Below are 21,704 nucleotides of genomic sequence, written 5' to 3'. Positions count from 1 at the left end.
AAAAATGACCTTCCGTGGTATGTGAACACGGAATATATTAGGAAAACTTATACACTACAAGATTTTGATCTCTCAAACTATCCCAACAAAAACACAATATAGCATACATAACCCATAGCACAAACATATAACAAACATGGGATGTAGGAGACCCTAGCAAGGTCACAGAGAAAACGAAATAGAGGAAGTTTAACCGAGAGGATAATTTAAATCACTCTTGGAGATACTCCTCTATAGATACACTAGGGATTGAATAAATACCCGAACTCCTAAATTCACGTTACAGAAACGATGAAATAATACATTACAACATATCTGGGGGAATACAAAAAACACATAAATAATTAATGTAATTAGGATAGAGGGGGCATCTGTCTGGTGCCCCAAAAAAAAAAAAAAAAAAATTACTTCAACAGGCAAGCACACCCTCCCACCATCTCACCACTTGGTGGGTGCGCTTTATAGCACTCCCCAGGGTTGATTATAGGGGAGGGTGTGCAGAAATCTGTTGAACATAGAGAAGTCCCCATATGTGTATTGTGCCATCCTTAGAATTAAGTTATAGAATAAGTTAATGCTTTGATGTTCATAGAATTAAGTTATAGAATAATGTAGTGTTGTGCCATCCATAGAATAAAGGTAGACAAGATTGTATGTTCTGCTGTACATAGAATTAAGATTTTATATATATCCTCTGAACCTGCTAGAATGTCATTTGGCAGTCTAGGAATTCACACTGGAGTTGTGCCGTCCTTAGGTCTAATGATTTTATATATATATATATATATACCCTCTGAACTTGCTAGAATATCGTCGTTTGCCTATCTAGAAGTTCACATGGGGGTTGCATTTGTAAATATTTCACCCTCTGAACTTGCTAGAATGTCGTTTGGCAATCTTGGAGTTCACATGGGAGTTGTGTTTGTAAATACTTATTTTATTTTAAATATATATTTATTATAAAATGAATTTTGAAAATATTGATGCTATTATTTCTGTAATTTCAAAAATTAAAACATGACAGTATAATAATATATGATGAACTTAACCCTGAGAAAATTATTTGTGATTTTTAATCATTACAACAATGAAAGTTTGAAGATAGATATACATTGCCAGCATAATACAGATTCATTAAGCTGATTCAACAGTCTGTGGTACAATCCTTGGTGACAGTCAAACATACAGAAGTTGAGAAATTCGTATCTCTCAAATGCACAATGGAAAAAATTCGATCAGAATTAGCTCACAAATATGAAACAAAAAAATGGTGAATACACGTATAAGACAATTGAAAAGGATTATGTCTGCAAGTAACTCATGTTACTTGTGAAAGTAGTAAAAATGTCACTAAATTGGATTGTGAAAGTAGTGGAAAGGTCACTGATGAAAAGGAAAGTTATGGCAAAAGCGAGCATTTCAGCTTTGTCAGGTAACGGATTGTGAAAGTGAAAACAATGACAAAGTCACTAGTGACTGGTAACGGCTAAACTGAATAAATTATGTTTGACTGGTAAAAAAACAAAGATTCAGATTGTAATATTTATTCTGATTCAGATTTATTTTTATTCTAATAATATTTATATTTTTCAGCAATATTTTTATTTTACTTGTGAACTTATAATTATTTTGTAATTTTCCGTTTTCAGTAGGATTTTAATTACTTTAAGTATCATTTACCCAAACAAATTTGATAATCAGTGAAAAATAAGATTTTTATTCATATGTTAATTTTATTTTTATTCTGATAATATTTATTCTGATAGTGATATTTATTCAGATTATAATATTTATTTCGATTATAATTTTATTTTTATTCTGATAATATTTATTCTGATAATATTTAGTCAGATTATAATATTATTCAGATTATAATTTTATTCTGATATTAATATTTATTCTGATAATCTTTAGATTATGATTTTCATTAAGATCAGTCTTATTCAGATTATAATATTTTATTAAGATTATAATTTTTTATTCAGATTGTAATTTTATTCTGATAATAATATTTATTCTGATAATCTTTAGATTATGATTTTTATTAAGATTATAATCTTATTCAGATTAGAATATTTATTCAGATTATAATATTTATTCAGATTATAATTTTTATTCAGATTGTAATTTTATTCTGATATTAATATTTATTCTGATAATCTTTAGATTATGATTTTTATTAAGATTATAATCTTATTCAGATTATAATTTTTATTCAGATTGTAATTTTATTCTGATAATAATATTTATTCTGATAATAATCTTCAGATTATAATTTTTATTCAGATTATAATCTTATTCAGATTAGAATATTTATTCAGATTATAATTTTTATTCCGATAATAATATTTATTCAGATTATAATTTGTATTCGGATTATAATCTTATTGTGATAATAATATTTATTCTGATAATTACGTTGATTCAGATTATAATATTTATTCAGATTTTAATTTTTGTTCAGATTATAATTTTATTTTAATTTTTGTTCAGATTATAATTTTATTCTGATAATAATATTCAGATTATAATTTTTATTCAGATTATAATCTTATTCTGATAATAATATTTATTCTGATAATTATATTGATTCAGATTATAATATTTATTCAGATTATAATTTTTGATCAGATTATAATTTTTGTTAAGATTATAATTTTATGCTGATGATATTTATTCAGATTATGATATTTATCAAAATCAGATTATTTTTTTAAGCTGATCAAGTTCAATACAAGAATGTGCATAATTCAGAATCTGATTTCTATCACACATAATCATAATAATGTTCTCACTGCAGTTCATTTAACTGTTCCTGCAATAACAAAAATTATTCATCGCTGTTTTTCATCAAGAATTATATTAACACTAAATTTGTGTGTGTGTGGAAGTGTCAATATTGTTCTGACAGCACTTTCGAGTATCTCTTTGTTGAGTACAAAAACTTTCATGTGTTAATACAGTATATAATACCCCTTGATTAAATCAAGGAATAATAATTTGTAAAATGCCAACTTCAACTCCGAAACAGATTTTACAAAATCCTCTTCGAGCATGAAGATCTATGATCTTACAGATTTAAATTCAAAACTTCATGTCTCAAATCAAGTTGTCCAGTTGTTCAGTAAGGCTGAATTGTATCTTGATAATAACAGATTATGACATCACTGATAAACTATTCTATTGGATTCTTGTGCGATCAAATATCCAGGAGGTACTTGAGGTGAAAATATATATAAAATGTATCCCCACTGAGCCTGGCTGGATTTTTGAAGATCAGTTTGATAGCTGCAATCAGTTGCACCACATACAAGATTGACTGTAATTGTAGATGTTATATTAACAATAACTGGTGAAATATGACAATCTCCACTGTATGGATCATTGTTATATTTGAGAATAATTGCTGGTTGGGCTATTTTTCTCCATGACTCAACGATTTGTGGAAAATATACATTGGTAAGATCATTGATTTTGTTAGTTCATCGCCATTAAATATGGATTGTATACAGTTTGGAAGATCTGCTTTAGTTATTCTATAATAATTGAGAAATAATTCTTATGGGTTATCGGTTCAGAGTATCGAATTGTATATGAACCAGAAGGATCAATATTTTTCATAATCACTAGCAAATACTGTTTCAGCAATAATTTTATTGATATACTTGAGGTCTGTTGCAACCTGGTTTAGATGTTGAATCATTTCAATGATCTTGTTTTATATCATCATAATGCTGAGATAGAGAAGAAAACAGATTTTGCAGATTTATAAGTGATTTAAAATGTTCAGACTTAATACTTTTAAAAAAGTTATTATATTCTTCATCGATGATTTTTTTCCCCGTTCATCATTAAAGCTGTATAAAATCCTTCCTAATTTAGGAAGCCTCATACCATCAGATGCAATAAAATAGTCCTCCTCATTTCAAGATTTCCAAAGATAATATGTTCGATATTCTGGAAGTTTTATAACTATTTTTTTTATCCTTGGAGAATTCATCATGTTGTGGTTCTAATGGTCTTCGATAAACAGGTGGTATTTCAGGCCATCCTAATACTGCATTATCTAGAGAGTTTATTTCTATCATGGCTGATAATGTTGGTTCATGATCAGTGATAGTAATTTTGGATTCTTTTCGTGTGATACGTTTCATTCTGCACGGAAATTCATTGCTGATTTGTTCTATATGATGACTACCCATAGGTATACTCAGTACATTCCAGTCTGGGGTTCCATCTGGTTTATGTTTATGTGCAAATACCAGTGAATTATTTGCTTGCAACCCACTGAACGATTTTGATCTAATATTTGGCCAACTATGATATACTTGTTATTGTGCTAGTGCTATTTCTTTCACTGGAATTGCAGTTGGAACATTGACACTGAACTCAGGATTGGTTGAGCTTGCTGATATCGTCGTGATTTTTGACAGAGTTCTGTTAGCAGTGGTCTGTTGCAGTAAATCTTGCAATGATGACATTATTGTTAAATCCTGGTTCTAAATCCCAATTTTCTAAATCGGACAGATTTTGATACAGTCATTGCCTCATTATAAATCCTAATCATTTTTCTAAACTCATTATCTGATTTTATCCCATCGCTGACACCTGATGATATCAACGAAGATAATTTGGAGTATGCTAGCATTGCTGCATGCAACTTTATTGTATACTCATGCATTTGTATTTGTACATGTAGATATATTTTTGTGATGACATTTAAAACACCAGCAATTGTTATTGCAGCTGAAACACAAATTGTTATAATTACTGGTGATGTCATTGTTATTGTTGATAGCAATACACCAGTTCCAGCGATAACAGCAGATGTCAAATACACAAATAAGTTTACGACAACCACACGTCTGCGTTATTTCTTTTACTTTTACTGTATACTCGTCAATGATATTTTTCAGTTTGGTTTGCCACTCACATACCACAACATTCAATTTCGACCACACATCGTTTGAACTAGTCCAAACCACACTCACGTTGGAGCAAAGGTCAGTCCATTTTTTCTGTCTATACTGCCCTTCTCCTAGTAGAAAAAACAAGCTGGCTGACTCTCTTTTTGGAGCAGTTTCCGAATCTCCTGGACTTTGGAAATTCGATACGTGGCAACCTGATTATTCTTGGAGATTTCAACTTTCACTTTGACAGTCCCGGAAACTCATATACACCAAAACTCATAGATTCCATTAATGTTTTCAACCTGAAACAGTCAGTTAACCAACCCACCCATAAACATGGTCACATTTTAGACTGGATTCTTCATAGACCTGATGATAACATTCTACGGTCCTCCCTGGTATCTCATGACCTTGCATCAGATTACCGTTGCATTATATGCCATATTGACGTATCAGTCCCTAACCCTCCATCTTTATCTGCTACTAAGAGAAACCTCCGTATGATAAATAGAACTAAACTAATGCACAACATCCAAGCTAACCTAACAACTTGCTTACCTCCTACAGCAGAACAACTCGATCACTGCCTGCATTCATTGCTTTACAAACATGCCCCAGCTACCAAGTGCAGAGTATCATTTCAAATGTGTTCTCCGTGGCATATCAGTGTTAGGGACCAGCTTCAGACTGCTGAAAGAGACTGCGTTAAAGCTGAGAGGCTTTGGCTTTCCACCAGACTCACTATTCAAAAGCAAATCTATGAAGCTGCTAAGAAGAATGTCACAAATATAGTCCATGCAGCGAAATCAACCCGCTACACTACTAAGATCATGGAAAGTTCCAGCTGCAAAGAGCTCTTCGAGATTACAAACAAGCTAATGTCATGGAACAAATCTACACCACTTCCAACTACCTTCTCTCCAGTCGACCTTCCAGACATGTTTGCAAATTTTTTGTGTGACAAAGTACAAACCATTAGAGATAAGCCTGACACCACAATTTCAATTGACTCATCATCACCATACAGTTGGGATACAGAAATTGAGCGGCAACCATTAGCAGCATTTGAACCTGTCTCTATGGATTTCGTATGTACAATCGTGATGAAGAGTGCACCAAAGTTATGTGAACTTCATCCAATTCCAACATCACTGCTGCTTGAGTGCTTAGATCAGTATTGCCTTCACTAACTGATGTTATTAATACCTCTCTCTCATCTGGGGAATTCCCATCATTTTTCAAAACTGCCATTGCAAAGCCTCTTCTGAAGAAACCAACACTAGACCATAATGATTTAAAGAACTACTGCCCAGTTTCTAATCTCCCATTCATATAAAAAATCTTAGAAAAGGTTGTTCTATCCCAGCTTGTATCTCATCTGAATTCAAACAGTCTTTTTAGCAATGTACAATCTGCATATAGCCCTTGCCACAGTACTGAAACTACTCTTTTAAAAGGAGTTAATGACGTTCTCTCTGCGTTGGATATTGGAAAGATTACAGTCCTCACCCTCCTTGATTTGTCTGCAGCATTTGACAATATAGACCATGATATATTACTTCACCGTCTCCAGCATGTATTTGGCATTCATGATTACTGTGGTTCAAGTCCTACTTGGTCAACAGGACACAAATTGTATCTGCAAATGGAATACACTCCAGCCCAGTTGATATGTTGTGGTGTTCCACAGGGGTTTGTTCTTGGACCTGTTCTCTTCATTCTGTACACTCAGTCGCTCTCAAGTGTCATAGATCATCATCCAGTGTCTCACCAATTGTACACTGATGACACCCAAATATACAAATCTAGCCACCCAACTGAAGTTGATGCTGCCATCCAAGATGTAGAGAGGTGCATTTCTGATGTGAAATCATGGATGACATGTAACAAGCTGCAGATGAATGATGATAAAACTGAGGCCATTCTGATCACAACACAAAGACTTTCTCATTCACATCCTTTACCTCAAACAATAAATATCAGCAGCACCAACATTAAATTCATACAATCAATACGAAACCTAGGTGTTACTCTGGACAGTACTCTCACATTACACCAACATGTCATGAATATATGCAAGGCTGCATATCTTGAGGTGAGACACATCAGCTCAGTTTGCAAATATCTTTCAGTTGATGCCACTAAAACACTTGTGTGTTCATTAGTACTTTCAAGACTGGACTATTGTAACTCAATTCTGTCTGGTTCATCTCAATATCTGCTCCAGAAACTTCAAAACGTTCAAAACACAGCTGCTCGGATCATACTTAGAGTGCCACAATTAGAGCACACCTCCCTGCTGCTCTGTACCCTACACTGGCTATCCATTCGATCCAGAATCAAACACAAAATTTGTTCTCTGTGCTACGTTTCACTGTTGGACTCTAATCCAACATACCTATCTGACCTCACCCATGTGTACACACCAGCCAGATACTTACGCCCCTCTTCTGACAATCATATACTCATTATTGAAAACAAAGTTATATGGACAGCATTCTTTTGCATACCAGGGCCCAGCAACGTGGAATGAATTGCCCACTGAACTTAGACACAAAGACACAGTGATCCCATTCAAGAGTGCTCTGAAAACTCACTTATTTCGACTGTAAGAAGAAACTTGAAGACCTAATAATGTTTCCGACCTTAAATAGTCTCAGCATGTTTTTATGTTTTCTAATTTAATGGTGTTTGTGTTTGTAATCATATCATTATATATGTTTTTATCTTATAGGTGTTGTCTAATGTTGTAAAGCTCTTAGAGCTTTTAAAGATTAGGCGCTATACAAAGTCCTCATTATTATTATTATTATTATTATACTTGATTGTATCTCTAATGTTGAACATTGATGATATTTTAAATTGGTGGTAGTTTTCCGACTAATTCAAGGCACCAATAATACAACATGGGGTTGCCTTTTTCTTCAGGTTCCACCACAAATGTTCCCTCGTTGTTTTGATCTAACATAACACACATCCAGTAAACTCATTAATTGGATAACGCCATGTTATTGTTGGGATATTGTCAGTGTCATAGTTCCGAGTACTGAGAACCTGTATAACCCAGTAACCTCAGCGCAGTGTTTAATGGATTTATTGAGTGGTAACCATAATGTTGATCCAGATGCTACCATATTTACTACACTGTCGATAAAACATTTATCTACCACAATACTTTAAAATCTGTTTAAAATGATGGTGGATTGCAATGCAATCTACTTGTATACTCGTGTACGACTTTATGAGGTGGTATTGTTGAAGATGACACATTGTCGAGTATAGTGAGTTCTTCACAGCCACATATTGGTGGATCGGTTGTTGTCTTTCTTGGTAATGTTGAATACCAGACTGCCGACATATTTTAAAAATTCTTTTGGTGGCACCAACCCATATGAATCAAAATAAACAATTCCACATGGATGAATCGTGTATGCAACCCAGTGAGTATTGGGACCAGAACTTTCTTCAAGAATAATGATACCACTTTCAACATGGTTTGCTTGTGTCGGTAATTGATCACATATAAAAACACCTCTGAATATTTTTATTTATAATCGCTTAGCAGCATCGAGTAAATCGAAATCTGACATAGGAAGGAGACAGTTTGCATATTATGAAATGTCCCGGGAGGTATCAGACCTTTTCCATACCAGTAAGGAGTTCCAGGTTGTCTTAGAGCCTTTCCTTTTTTTTTTTTAGAAGTCCTTATTCCTTTTCCTGTTGCTTTCTTTAATGCCATTCCAGCGACAGTTCCAACAGCACCAAGTGCAGCTGATTTTGCAACACTGGTACAGATGCAAGAATTGAAAATATACCACCTGTCTTGACTGCGTCTTTAGAAAGACTAAGTCTAACACTGGTTTTTAATTCTTTAGCTTTATTGAAGTGCCCTAGTTGACGTTCTGACAATGATAGTTTATTTGACCACCTTCGATTTGTTCTTTATTTAGTGATATTTTTATTCCACAGTTTTTTGCTTATTTCGATTGAAGCTTTTTAATCTGACCAGAAGTCAGACTGACACTAACACTATGATATGACATTAAAGTACCATGAGCGATTTAATTACGTTTTCTACTGGGGCATCATTGGCTCTCATTCGTCCACCAAAACCTTCAAGTAGCATTGTTTTGTCGGAGAGTATGACAGCGATTGCTCTGTACTCAGCAATAACTTCTCTTTTCACACAAGCTCAAAAGTGTATATCAACAACAGATTGTCAAAATAAATCCAGGTGTTCCAGTGAAAAGTAATAAATTGGATAAAGTGTTGTAAATTCTAGTTGTGATATTTGTAGACTGGTATCAACATTTTGATCATGTCCCTTGAATGTCATCAAACGATGATATACATGTGCAGCATGATTATTCTCAAACTTTAATAACATTTCTTCAGATGGCTCTTGATGTCCATTTATTCTTATGGAAACTTCACTAACTCCAAGTTTGTCAAATATCATTGGACTGCATTCTTGAGAGTTTAATCATGTAGTATCTTGGAAAGCAATAAATATATGTCTTGGTGCAGAAACACCTTGCTGTGATGCTATTTGCCATGTGAATAAACCATTAACTATGCGTTGAGTACTGTCTGCGATCATCATCAACCATAACAATGTTGATTTACCACCCTGACTCATAAAAGAAAGTAACCGTTGTTCTTCATTGATCGATGGGGTCAGTTCTTGCATCCACAATGAAAGTTTAAATAATAATACTTTACCAGCAGCGCCACCATCGTACTAGATAGCATCATTATCACTACTCTTTCTCACAAGTACAGTTGTATGCTTGGCTCCAAAAATGACCTTTCTGACATTTCTGCAAAGTCCAAAGATATGTGACAATGGAATTACACACGAAAATCTTTTACGTTCACCCAGTAATATTAATTCACGTGTTCTGAGCCCTAAGTTGAAAATTGGGTTGGCTCCATGAATCACCAGCCACACGTCAGTGTCAGCATTGTTTTGTGGTCATCTTATTTTATACAGGTCTGCCATCAGGTTGGTCAAAATTATCCTTGGCAAACATTATTGTATAATCATCTGAATATCTTGCTAGACCCACTATCATTGTGACAATGTCAACATTATCTTGAATTGATTCAATCTCTTTTCCATCAATCATATATATATATATATATATATATATATATATATATATATATATATATATATATATATATATATATATATATATATCACTTCTAAATAACACCAAGATGCTATTATGAACAAAACCAACTCTGATATTAGCTCCGTATAGTGTATTAGCAACGATGTCTGTTACAAGTTCTCCTTCTACTTCAATAAATGCTGCAGCGGATAAGAAATATTTGTGTATCCTGAACTTGCAGCTCAATTCGACCACATTGATTTGGCTGTCATGCTTCATAAGAATAATACTGATAATTATGCACAGATTCATCTTTGAGAACTGGTGTATCTATGTCAAATGCTGGATCAGATATACGTTTAAACATTTTATTATATTTATTATCATCTAAAACGAAGACCACTTCCAGCTATCATACTTGTATTTATATTTTTTTTTATTTTTCTGATAGTGGTACACGAGCCAACTTTGCTAGTTTTTGATTTGCTGCCTGATTTATTATTTTGCCAACAGTACTAGGCAATTTTACTGGTGATGGTTTTTGTTGTATTAATCGTGCTAGTTTCTTCTAAATAGACCCTGAATAACATCACTGAGTCCATCACCGTAGATCACTTTATAGGTTGGTAATTGCAAATTTATCACCCTGACCATGATCGGTCCATGTTATGCATTATGTATGATCATCTTATTTTAGTCATTGTATCTAATTGTATACACCCAATCACTGTGATAATCATCAATGATTTCATCAATACGAGACCAGTAAACATTAATGTCCATGATTCTGCCTGTAAATAATCATTGACAAATATCAGCTGCTTCATTAATGATTTCTGGGGAATTATTACTGGCTCATTTTCTGCCAGTGATGATTTCTAGTCTGTTCACATCAGCAAGGATATTGCTGGGACATGGAGCAATAAGACCACTTCCTCAAGTTACAAGACCACTTCCAGTTTCTTTTGCTTCTTTTTTACTTGGCAAAAGTAATTCTCTCCTTCATCTCATTTCTTAAAATTCCAAATCTTCTTCTTCTCTTTGTTTACTTGCCTGTTCAACCTCTTTAAATTTCATTTCTATTCATTTCCTTTCTGCTTTTGCTTTTCCAAGTTGCTGCTTCATTTCTTCGTATCTTTGTCCCCTTTCCTGCATTGCTTGTCTAATATGCTCATCTACTGCCAGGTTAAAAATATTAAACTTATTAATGTCTCTTTGAGATCTAATCTGCAGAGTATTAGTAGCTTTGCGATATACATCCCTAATGCAATCGGCAGCTTTTAGAGTTTTAACATAATCGGGTTTTACATACTTATCTCTATCACGATATCCAAACCTGTCAATATTAATTGTTTGGTCTGGGTCATAGATAGCGGCAATACCTTTGGGTGTAAATTTATTTGTAATGTTAATTCTGACTCTTGGCAGAGGTTGTGGTTGAACTTCAGGTTGTGGTTGAGAAGGTTGCTGGGGTGGTGGTTGAGCTGCTTGAAGATGGGCAACAATATCAACAGGTAATGTCTCAAGAGCTTTTTGAGCTGCCTCAGTTGCTGTAAAAATTGTTTTTGTTGGTTCAACAATAGGTTTAAATAACTGTTCTGTACCCTCTGCAAATTCCATCTGAGACTCCTGACGCACTTGTAGTTGCTGCTTGACATCATCACAAATAGGGATATATTTCTTAATTGCCTCTAGTCACTCTAGAGCAAATCTAGCTGTGTGAGATTTTGTTATTGATATAATGTTGATTTAATTACATACTACAGCAGCAGGGGAGGTGCGACCAAAACTGAGTGTCCGGGTGGGTAACCAAACATACATACAAATTTGAAAACACAAGTGATAAAGATAAAGTAACAAAATGAAGATAAAGTAACAAAATGTGCTAACCCAATTAGAGAAAATCTTGGTAGGTTAGAGGCTTCGGTTCAATGTTCTTGACCTTATATTTTCATTTTTTTCTCGTATGAAGCTTTATTTTTCAAAGAAGACCTGCACCAAAATTGGTCTATACACCTGTCCAGCTGCTTGGGCCAAGAGTTTCTACTTCACTTTTACTTTTATTAAAAACTGTACATGAGGCCATATTTGCCATGGTTATTGATCTTGTCATCAGTTTACCATAGCACATCTGTTAGTCCTTTTTTTTGTTGAATTGCTCTATTTATTATTTATCTTGTGTGTCTTTGTATCCTGTGGTTAACTTTAGTCTGTAAAAATTTACCAAGTAAGCATTATCATAACAAACTATACAATTTACAGCCAGGACAAGTGTTACCTTATTGTTCATATACCATAATGCCAGTAGACTTCATCTGATGTTAGATGAAAGATTAGAACATTTATCATCTTTGTATTTGCAGCTCAATATAATTGTTATTATGTCAGTGCATATAATATTTTGACAAGAACTATGAATAAAGAACAAAATATAATGTACAGTAATTATTGATAATAAACCCTCACATACAGACATGCAATGATGCACATATTTCACCTCTGTTGAATGACCACTTTTTGATGAGAGAAGGGGTGGTTATTCAAGGCAGGTTATACTGCAAGTTAATTTCAGAAACAAATTGTACATCCTTAAATGCTTTAGCACTGATGTCAGACTGGGTACTGTAGGTGTGCAAAACAATTTACTTTGCTAAAATAATTAGTTACTGCCTGCACTAATGTAACATAAGCAGAACAGTTCAACAAGTTATTGTTACAGTAGCTATAATTCAGTGAACTACATTTTAATTTTTACTGAAATGTGTGCCTTACTGTAACATAATTGCTATGTTTTCCTTTTAGGCCAATGATGATGATGCTCCAGGAATTGACTGGACAAATGAAACTGACCGGATGTTGGTGTCCCAAATGGTCATCAAGTTGGCTGATATCAATGGTCCTGCTAAAGAACGGGAATTGCACACATCATGGACAATGAGGATAGCAGAGGAATTCTATGAACAGGTATGAGGGTCACTCATGGAAATAAGACTTTTATTTTCTTTGAAATTCCCAGCTTATTCTCAGATAGCAAGACCTCAAATTGTTCATATCTCACTGATTTCCTTGTATATGAAATTGACCCTGATCAGTCACTTGGGACAAAGTACATTATCTTTTACTCAGATTTGTATGAATTTTTTTGAGGTTAATCATAATCATTATATGTCTTGTGACACTCTCAAAGTCAGAAAACACAAATTATTTTCAAAAATAAAAACATTTTTTTTCAAGTTCTATAAATGTTGGGACACACAATCATTGTAATGTGTTGCATGTACTATAAGTTTTTGACACCCGATAACTTTTTTTTAAGCTTGCCAATTCAAGTGTTCTAACAGTCATAATGTTTAAATCCCTTACTTACCAAATCTTAAGGGACTTCTCCCATTACTCAATAAATGGAATTTTATAAATTAGGTTCATATAAATTATTTAAAATATCAATTTAGATGTTTAATTTTAATGTTATTTTCTTACTTCTGTTTCAAATGTGTAATTTCATCCATCATTGACATGCATTTAGCATTACCACAATACTTCTTTTTTTTGGGGGGGAGGGAACTAGACTAGATTAATAAGATTGTTTTAAGCATTATTACATTAAAATTGTTTCTAGTCATGAATCTAGTAATTACTAATTGTTTGCCTTGAAAATTTAATACCCAACTTCATTAGATATGATACAACAACCTAAATACCTTCATTGGCCTAAATATGTGGACAATAAAAAATAATTACTTCGCTCATTCTGACTAATTTATGTACTAATGAAAATTATACCTTTTCTTGTGTATTTTGTCCAGAAAATTAATATCTTTATTGTCAGGATTGTGCATCAGTTTGCATGGTAAGTTCAACGCATGTTAGAAGTCTAGATAAACTAGGTTGCAATAAGTGCCTTACTTACCAGGAAAGAACACTTTCATGATGCTGTATTGGTGATTTGTTTGACAAATAAAGAGTTTTATTTGAATTTCTGGTGATTTTTGTGTGTCTAAAACTATATCTTTCAGATGATTGTGTAGATATACTGCTGCTTGTAATAAGTTACCAGCCCTAAATGATTTAATTACAATACTTTAATTTCTGTCAATATGGGCAAGTTCACATAGTATGTTTAATCTAATTGAGTAAAGTATTAACAAAATCAATTGCTGAAAGTCCAACAGTCGTAATCATTTCTACAGATGTGACTGAGACAATAATAAAATATACAAACTGCTGATTGAGGCTAGTTCTAATATCATTATTGTTTTGTAAAATAAAAAGTATCTTTTACAAAAGAAAGTATGACAAATTGACAAGAAAGTATCATTGTAATGAAGTACATCTGTAATTATTATCTTACCTCTGGAAATCTTCCAAGATGATCCAACGTTTCCTTCAGATTTGTTTTAGCAACCAGAACACTACTGCTCCAAATATAGTGATGATTGCCCTAAATATATCAATGAGCCAAATCACTTTAACTGGTTCATAAATTTAATTATAAAAGGTCATATAGAGTTCTGTTGGTCATAGATCAGAAGAGCTTATTGGATGCTCTGTTTATCATTGTCCATTTGTTATCCCTACTCTTCTTAAACTATTTGGAAGACTACTTTGAAACTTTACACAATCATCTCATGGTCTAGTTGGTTCTAAATGAAAATGGTGCTACTTGGACATCCAAAATGGCCAGCCGTTGACCTGTTAGCACAAAGTTTGTTATCACTAATGCTCCAAAACTACTTGGAGTATTGCCTTGAAACATGACACACACATTCATACCATGAAATAGTTGGTTCTGAATGAAATGGTGAAGCTCAGACATCCAATATGACCACCACAGTGGTCATCTTGAAAATCTTTTTATCGCTAATCATTCTTAATGGGTGATCATAATCAACATGGTGTTTTCATTAAGACTTCTTATTTTATCTAGTTGGTCCTATATCAAAATGGTGTTAGTCTGACATCCATTCTGGCAAACACCTCATTGGCCATCTTGAAATCCTTTTCACCACAATTTCTTCTGAACTGATGATCAGACCAACATAGTTTATTGTTCTTCACCAAAAGACTTTGTTTGACGTGTAGCTGGTCCTAAGTAAAGAATGATATCAGTCTGACATCCATTATGGCCAGCATGGCAGCCATCTTATCACAGCTCTACTTGAACAGAAAGTCATATTACCTAGCGGTTTTCACCTGATGACATCTTATATTGTCCTGTTGGTCTTAAATGAAAATGGTGCCTATCCAATTTGGCTGCCAAGCAGTGGTTTTGAAAATCATGTCTTGAAAAGATCTCAACTTCTTCAGATGGTTGGCTATAGCAATGTAGGATTTTTATCAAAAGACTTGTGATACAAAGTTTGGTCCTATATGAAAATAGTGACATTCATTCATCCAATATGGCTCCCATGGTGACTGTCCTAGAAATCTTGTTGTCACTTCCCACCCTGAACGGATGAATCAGAAGACTTCTATTGATGTTTAGTTTGTCCTAAATGAAAATAGTGCCAAGATGACATCCACTGTGTGTACCACATACTTGAAAATCTTGTTATTGCTGAAAATATCAGAAATGGTTTCAGCACTTGACAGATAAAATGAAGAAATGACTATCTAGTATACCTGAGAATTCCTGTTACCCAGAGGATCACTCCTGTGGCCTAGTGGTTAGAGCATCAACCTTGGATGTGGGAGGTCACAGGCTTAAACCCCAACCAAGGCATACCAAGGACATAAAAGTGGTACTAACAGCTGCCTTGCTAGACACGCAGCATTATGAGGTTAGTGTTAGGACTGGTCATCCTGGTGTCAGGATAATATAACTAGATGGGACATCTTCATGCTACATATCTGTGGCATGATGCCTCAGTGCTAGAAATCACTTTAAATTGTCACATTACGGACATCATTGCGATATGACTGAAAAAGTGTTAAAGCTATGTTAAAAATTCAAATCACATAAACACGCACACACACACATACTCATTTTGTCCAGAAGAGCTTCAGTCACTTTGAGTTACTCTTCTTTATATACTCTTTTTTGAAAGACCAAATCTGCTATAGCCAAAATGAAGTTATTAAAGGTAAATCTGCCACTGAATAAAATGTGAGAAACAATAACTAAAATTTGAAGGTGTTAATACACTAAAAAATTTCTTAGAATGTTTTGTTGGTATTGAATTAAAATGGTGCTGATCTCCTGTCCAATATGTGGCCATATTGTAATCTTGTGGAAAGTCATTTTGACATGGGCTTTTCATTAGAAGAGTTCTTACGTGTCTGGTTGGTCTGAATTACCCACAAAATCGCCAACACAGTAGCTATCTTCAAAATAGTGCTTCAACTGCTTAAAAATGGATGGCTATATCAACAATTTCTTTTGATACCTAGTTTGTCCTCAACAAAATAGTGCCAGTCACACATCCAATGTAGCTGTCTTGAAATTCTTGCTGTCACTATGGCATGGTGTTTTTGCCAAAAGCTTCTAATGATATCAACTCTGTCCTAAATTAAAATGATCCCAGTTTGACAGCCAGTATCTTTATTTTTGCAAGCTGCTTTGGGCTAAAGCCAACCTCAACTTCATGATTACATAAAATATTATTGAAATCATAACAGGTTCATTTAAATATGTAATGATTTTTTTTTGTGCATCAGGGACTCAGATTCGGCCACTTGTGCCCTACAACAACAGAAGCTTGTATCAATGTATCTGTAATTATTAATAGTGGGGGGGATGGGTGACAATCAGATCAGTAACACATGTAAGAAACCATATGTCAACCATGGAATGCCTGAACAATTCCAGGTGCTCTGCATGGTTGTATCCAAATGTGTCCTATTATTTGTTTGTTCTTGTAAAGAAAAATATATAAACAAAGTTCTATCATGATATAAAAAAAATCAATCATATGGAAATGATGCAACAATAACCTAATCATAATATAGGTCTATGACGGTTAATTATTTCAGCCATGTTTCCTCTTTGTGTCTGTTGGAGCATTTGGCTATTGAGACAAAAAAATAAAACATACAAGCCAGTTACTTTTCATAGTATTTAGCGGAATTCATTATTTGATAAACTGCTTTGTGGTTAAAATGGATTAAGTGAAAGACATCAGATTGATTCTTAATCGATCTCTCTTGAAAAATAATGTATGTTAAATTTACATGATGTAATGGCTTTATCAAATGATGGACCTATCAGTAGCAGTACAGCACTCTCTCAGTAACTCGTGCCCTGATAACTCACGATCTCACTTATAACTTGAAGTCAGGAGTGGATCCCATTTTTTTAAAACCAGAAAATACCCTCCAGATTTTATCCCTATTTCTTGAACTTGAAAAATAAATCGTGATCAAAATTGGTAATTGAAACGCTGATATATCGCTCATTTTATGGTTGGAGACATATATGGCCTGAAAACTTTAATTAACACTTTAAAATTATCAACTTTTAATAAGAAGTCATATAATTGGGTACATTTTCTTTCCCAAACGACATTTTTAGTACACCGTAATTAAAGATTTTCAAGGAAATTTCGATCAATGAAAAAGTCACACCTTATGTGGACAGTACATTAATATTTAAATGCCAATTAAACAATTTTTATTAAAAGTGAAATTTGTGTTTTAATTCTATATTTTAGTTCCACTTAGGCAGATTCATCATAAATTCAGTGTGTATTTAAACATAAAATGTGTCAGTCTACCGTAACAGCTATGTCCACAAGCATCATCTCTGAGAACTTAAGTGCCGACTGTGCTTTGATAACTGACTTTTGGAAGTTTTTGTTGTATTGTTGCACTGAATTAAAAGTTGGATTCCTTTGTATTATCACGTTAATTGTCTTTTCAATCAAATATAGGAGGTGGAATATATAATAAAAAGTTAAAAGGCATGCAAATCCTACATACTTTTGATCTAGCGGCTCCGCATAAACTACCTTTAATTAACCAACTCTTTCATAACTGTAATCAAAGATAGCAAGGCAGCCAAGCAAAACGAATACTTCAAAAAAGAGCTTGGATTCACAGATACTGACCATTATGGGCAAGCGATTTTCAGAGAATTCATGAATGGCACTTAGAGAAATCCTCAAGGATGATAAGAAGTTTCACTCTTATTTTCAGTGAAATTACAACATGAATATTGTACTAATTGAACAATACAAAATTGAATTTTGATGTAGACGATTGTCTCACGAAAAAAATTTGCTAGTTTTTTTTAAAAACAAATGGGGCAGTCTATTTAGTACTTACACAGGGATCGGGGTAGGGGAGGTTAACCCAAATGTATATGCTTGGGGGTCTACTGATAATGTATGTATATATGTATCGGAAATGGGGGGCTTGAAACCTCGGTATTAATTTGTCTAATACATAACCTGTTTGACTGGGTTCAGTAGGCATTTGAATTTTAGCAGACACTAGACATTTTTAAAGTTATGCAGCTTATTTCTTTGATGCAGCCAGACATTCAGCGTCAGTGGACTATTTATTTTATTAAACACATTAATATTATTAATCCTTGATTATTTCTGCGTGGATTAAATATAGGCCATTCTATAGAATTGAGGAGGGCGTGTCAAACATACGTACACAAGTGGGGTGTGTAAAAAAAGTATGCATGTGTACAGGAAGGAGGGAGGGGTTAAGCTTTGCCAGAATTTTGCGTACATACTAAATGGATGGTCCAAAACTTGTTTGGTGGTATATTAACAGATAGTCTAGTTTCTGGCAATTTTGACTCCCAACTTGCTAATATACTATTTAATTCCACTCTGAGAACCAGACTAATCAACAAAACAAATATACAGTGACATAATGCACATGTTTTCATGTGATGGTTGTTGAAACCAGTTGGAATAAACTTTCACATGTTGTAAAGTTTTTAAAAAATGTTATTTATACAGAATAATGAACAGCTTCATTAGAAAAAGCGCGTTATTAACAATTATTAAATTATTATCGACATGATTGTAAAAGGAGGATTCAGTTATTAAACAGCCCAGTTCCCTACCCCCCTCCCCCCCTCCCGTTTTCTCGATGTATAAGCAGATTTTTTAAAATTTTTGGAGGTCCATCGATAACTCGTGCTCTCATTTAGAGTGCGGTCTATGTTTGTGGACCCTGTTGTACGTGAGTTATTGAGGGAGAGGTGTAATACTAAGTTTGGTCTATGTATTTATCTCAGACAGGTTTATTGCTTTCTATGGCATATTATGGAATCCTCTACTTAAAACGTAAAAAAAAATTAAGAAAGTGCTAATGATCTATTTCAAGTACATTTAGTGCAACAAATCTTTTTTTTTTTTAAATTCTCAGTACTATGTTATCAGATTGTACAGATGCTTTCATTATTTCTGTTGCAGTTCATGCAATCTACTTTAAGTATCATATGAAATTCAGTAATATTTTACACCCTGCAGTGAAAAGAACAATAATGAATGATAGAAGTCAAATATTTTACAACGAAATTGAATTCATAGTTGACTGAAATGAAACAATATTACACAAGTTACGGTAGTTACCCTATGTATGAGCAGGGCTGGATCAGGTCAAGTGTTGGAGGGGGAGTATTCCAACCTTTACCCTCCACAAAAAGGCACTAAAGCAAACATTATTTACTCAAAATGTGCATAATACCCAATAAACATGGGCAGGAATAAAGTGGTCAAATTTCAAGTGACAAGTGACTGTAGGTTTGTGTGTATGTTCTTTTTTTTTATGTGGGGTTGAGGATTGGGGCCCTGATCCAGCTCTGACAAGTTCTCAGTAATTAGTTGTACTATTCCTTCTGACATCCAATCACAGGATTAAAGTGGGTTTTTTTAAACTTGTATTATAAAAATTACACCAGACCATTCCTTTTATTATTTGAAATTTGTCTTGTGATGAATGAAACAGCAAAAAATATCCCAGTCAAAAAGAAGAGTTTTTCCCCATAAATTAAATGACCAGTCCCTTTCAGTACACATTTAGTTAAAATTGAACAAGTGTGTATATTCAGCCTCGTGATTGAATCATTACGTGGTTCGTAAATTTGGAATTTGCTTGTCTTTGTTGGGTGTTTTTCAAAACAAAGTGTGTCTCAGCTGGAATTAATTGTCTAAATCCTAGAAAATTACTTTTCATGCTTAAACAGCAATATAAATTTAAATGTTCAAGAGAAGATCAATACAGTGTGCCTCTCGTTGAGTTAGTGGGTGAGTTTGTTCAGATTTCACTGATTAAAATTGTAAATGTATTGCAAACAAAGTTGACCAGCCTTTTCCGAATGTACAAATATACATGACTTTTTTATTTATTTTTTTAATTGTCCCAATATATTTGATAGAAAATAAGATCACTTGATTCTTGAAAATGGTATCTGATTATGCATGATGTCTCAGTTTTACATGGGTGATCATCATTCCTTGACTATTCAGATGTCAATAGTAAAACTTCCATTGTTAATGACTGGATCATAATTCAGACTACAAGTACAATGCTCCAGGTTGTTCATGTGATACAAAGACACCTTTCCAAAGCTGAAATTAACATCTAACATTTCATAACAGTGTTTCATATGGTCACTGCCTTGATTTCTGCTGAACATTTTCTAAAGCCAAGTCTTATGAGAGAGAGACCATTTAAATTTCTAAAGGGGGGTGGGGGAGTAAATGTTTGATAGTACATGTACATTCAGAAATGAACCAGTTCAAAGTTTTGTGCACATGTATATTCAGTCTCATAACTGGGCCATCACTGCTTAAAGACAAAACATGGTTCGCATTTAAGTATAAATTCAGTGTTTTATTTTTTGTTTGTGTTTTTAAACAGAAGCTGCCATTATCTGGAATTTAATTGTCCATACCTCAATGGTTTGATTTTCATGTTTAAACAGTAGAAAACTTACACTGTTCAAGAGAAGATCAACAAGGTGGCCCTCTCGTCAAGTCAGTGCGCAAGTTTTGTAAATATTTATGATTGAAATATCACTGATTGCTGAAATGATAATTGATTGGTAATCGCTCATGACATCTCCGTCTTTCCATTTGTGGTCTTCATTGATTGGCTTGTTCAAATATCAATCAGCTATACTGATCAAGCCTGCTCCATGGTGGAGATGCCATTGGTGTGCCAGCAGAGGCACGATGGTGATATCTAAGTATTTTATTGCTCCACTGAGGAGCATTATTGCACAATGAAAGTGGAGAGGATTAAGTCCTCCACTGCAGTGCATGAGGCTCTGAACATACTTGAGCTTTATTGTAAGCAGTTTGAATAAGTCCAATACAGACAAGCATTGATTACTATGTACAACAATGAGCCTAACATCGGATCTCAAATGCGGGGTCAGCAATATGCCTGCAAAGCTTGTCTTACTTGTTATTCCAGACAACGTCTATTCTGATATAGTCTTGCTGAACACAGCATTGTTCATAAGAATGAAAAAGGCTTTCCTAAACTTGATGGTTGCTGTAGTATGCAGGATTGTATTTATTTAAATGTATGGGACCATCTAAGCACTCTACTGAAACTATAACACTTGGTAAATATTGGATATACAAATCCCCAACTGCAGATAGAGCTGGAGGTTTCGTATGTGAACTACATTGCTGTTTTCAGTCCCAAATTTCAGAACTAACTTCACACATTCTATATACTTATGTCCAGTATCATTTTTAATCCT

The 21,704-nt window shown here is 33.8% G+C and overlaps 1 protein-coding gene across 2 annotated transcripts in view; it reads left to right on the top strand.

The window, feature by feature from the left end:
• LOC149796471 (cGMP-inhibited 3',5'-cyclic phosphodiesterase 3A-like) overlaps positions 1-21,704 on the top strand; it is a 259,042-nt gene that overhangs the window by 199,354 nt on the left and 37,984 nt on the right. For both annotated transcript variants that reach the window (XM_089961176.1, XM_089961177.1), the window contains exon 9: positions 12,830-12,991. In XM_089961176.1, the coding sequence (XP_089817302.1) occupies positions 12,830-12,991 (162 nt within the window). The remainder of the gene's footprint in view (positions 1-12,829; positions 12,992-21,704) is intronic.

The sequence above is a fragment of the Sinohyriopsis cumingii genome, chromosome 6 (genome assembly GCF_028554795.1).
Source record: "Sinohyriopsis cumingii isolate HCF-2022 chromosome 6, ASM2855479v2, whole genome shotgun sequence".
Classification (NCBI taxonomy): Eukaryota; Metazoa; Mollusca; class Bivalvia; order Unionida; family Unionidae; genus Sinohyriopsis; species Sinohyriopsis cumingii.
Note: the sequence above shows the minus strand (reverse complement) of the source record. Positions and strands in the feature narration are given on the sequence as shown.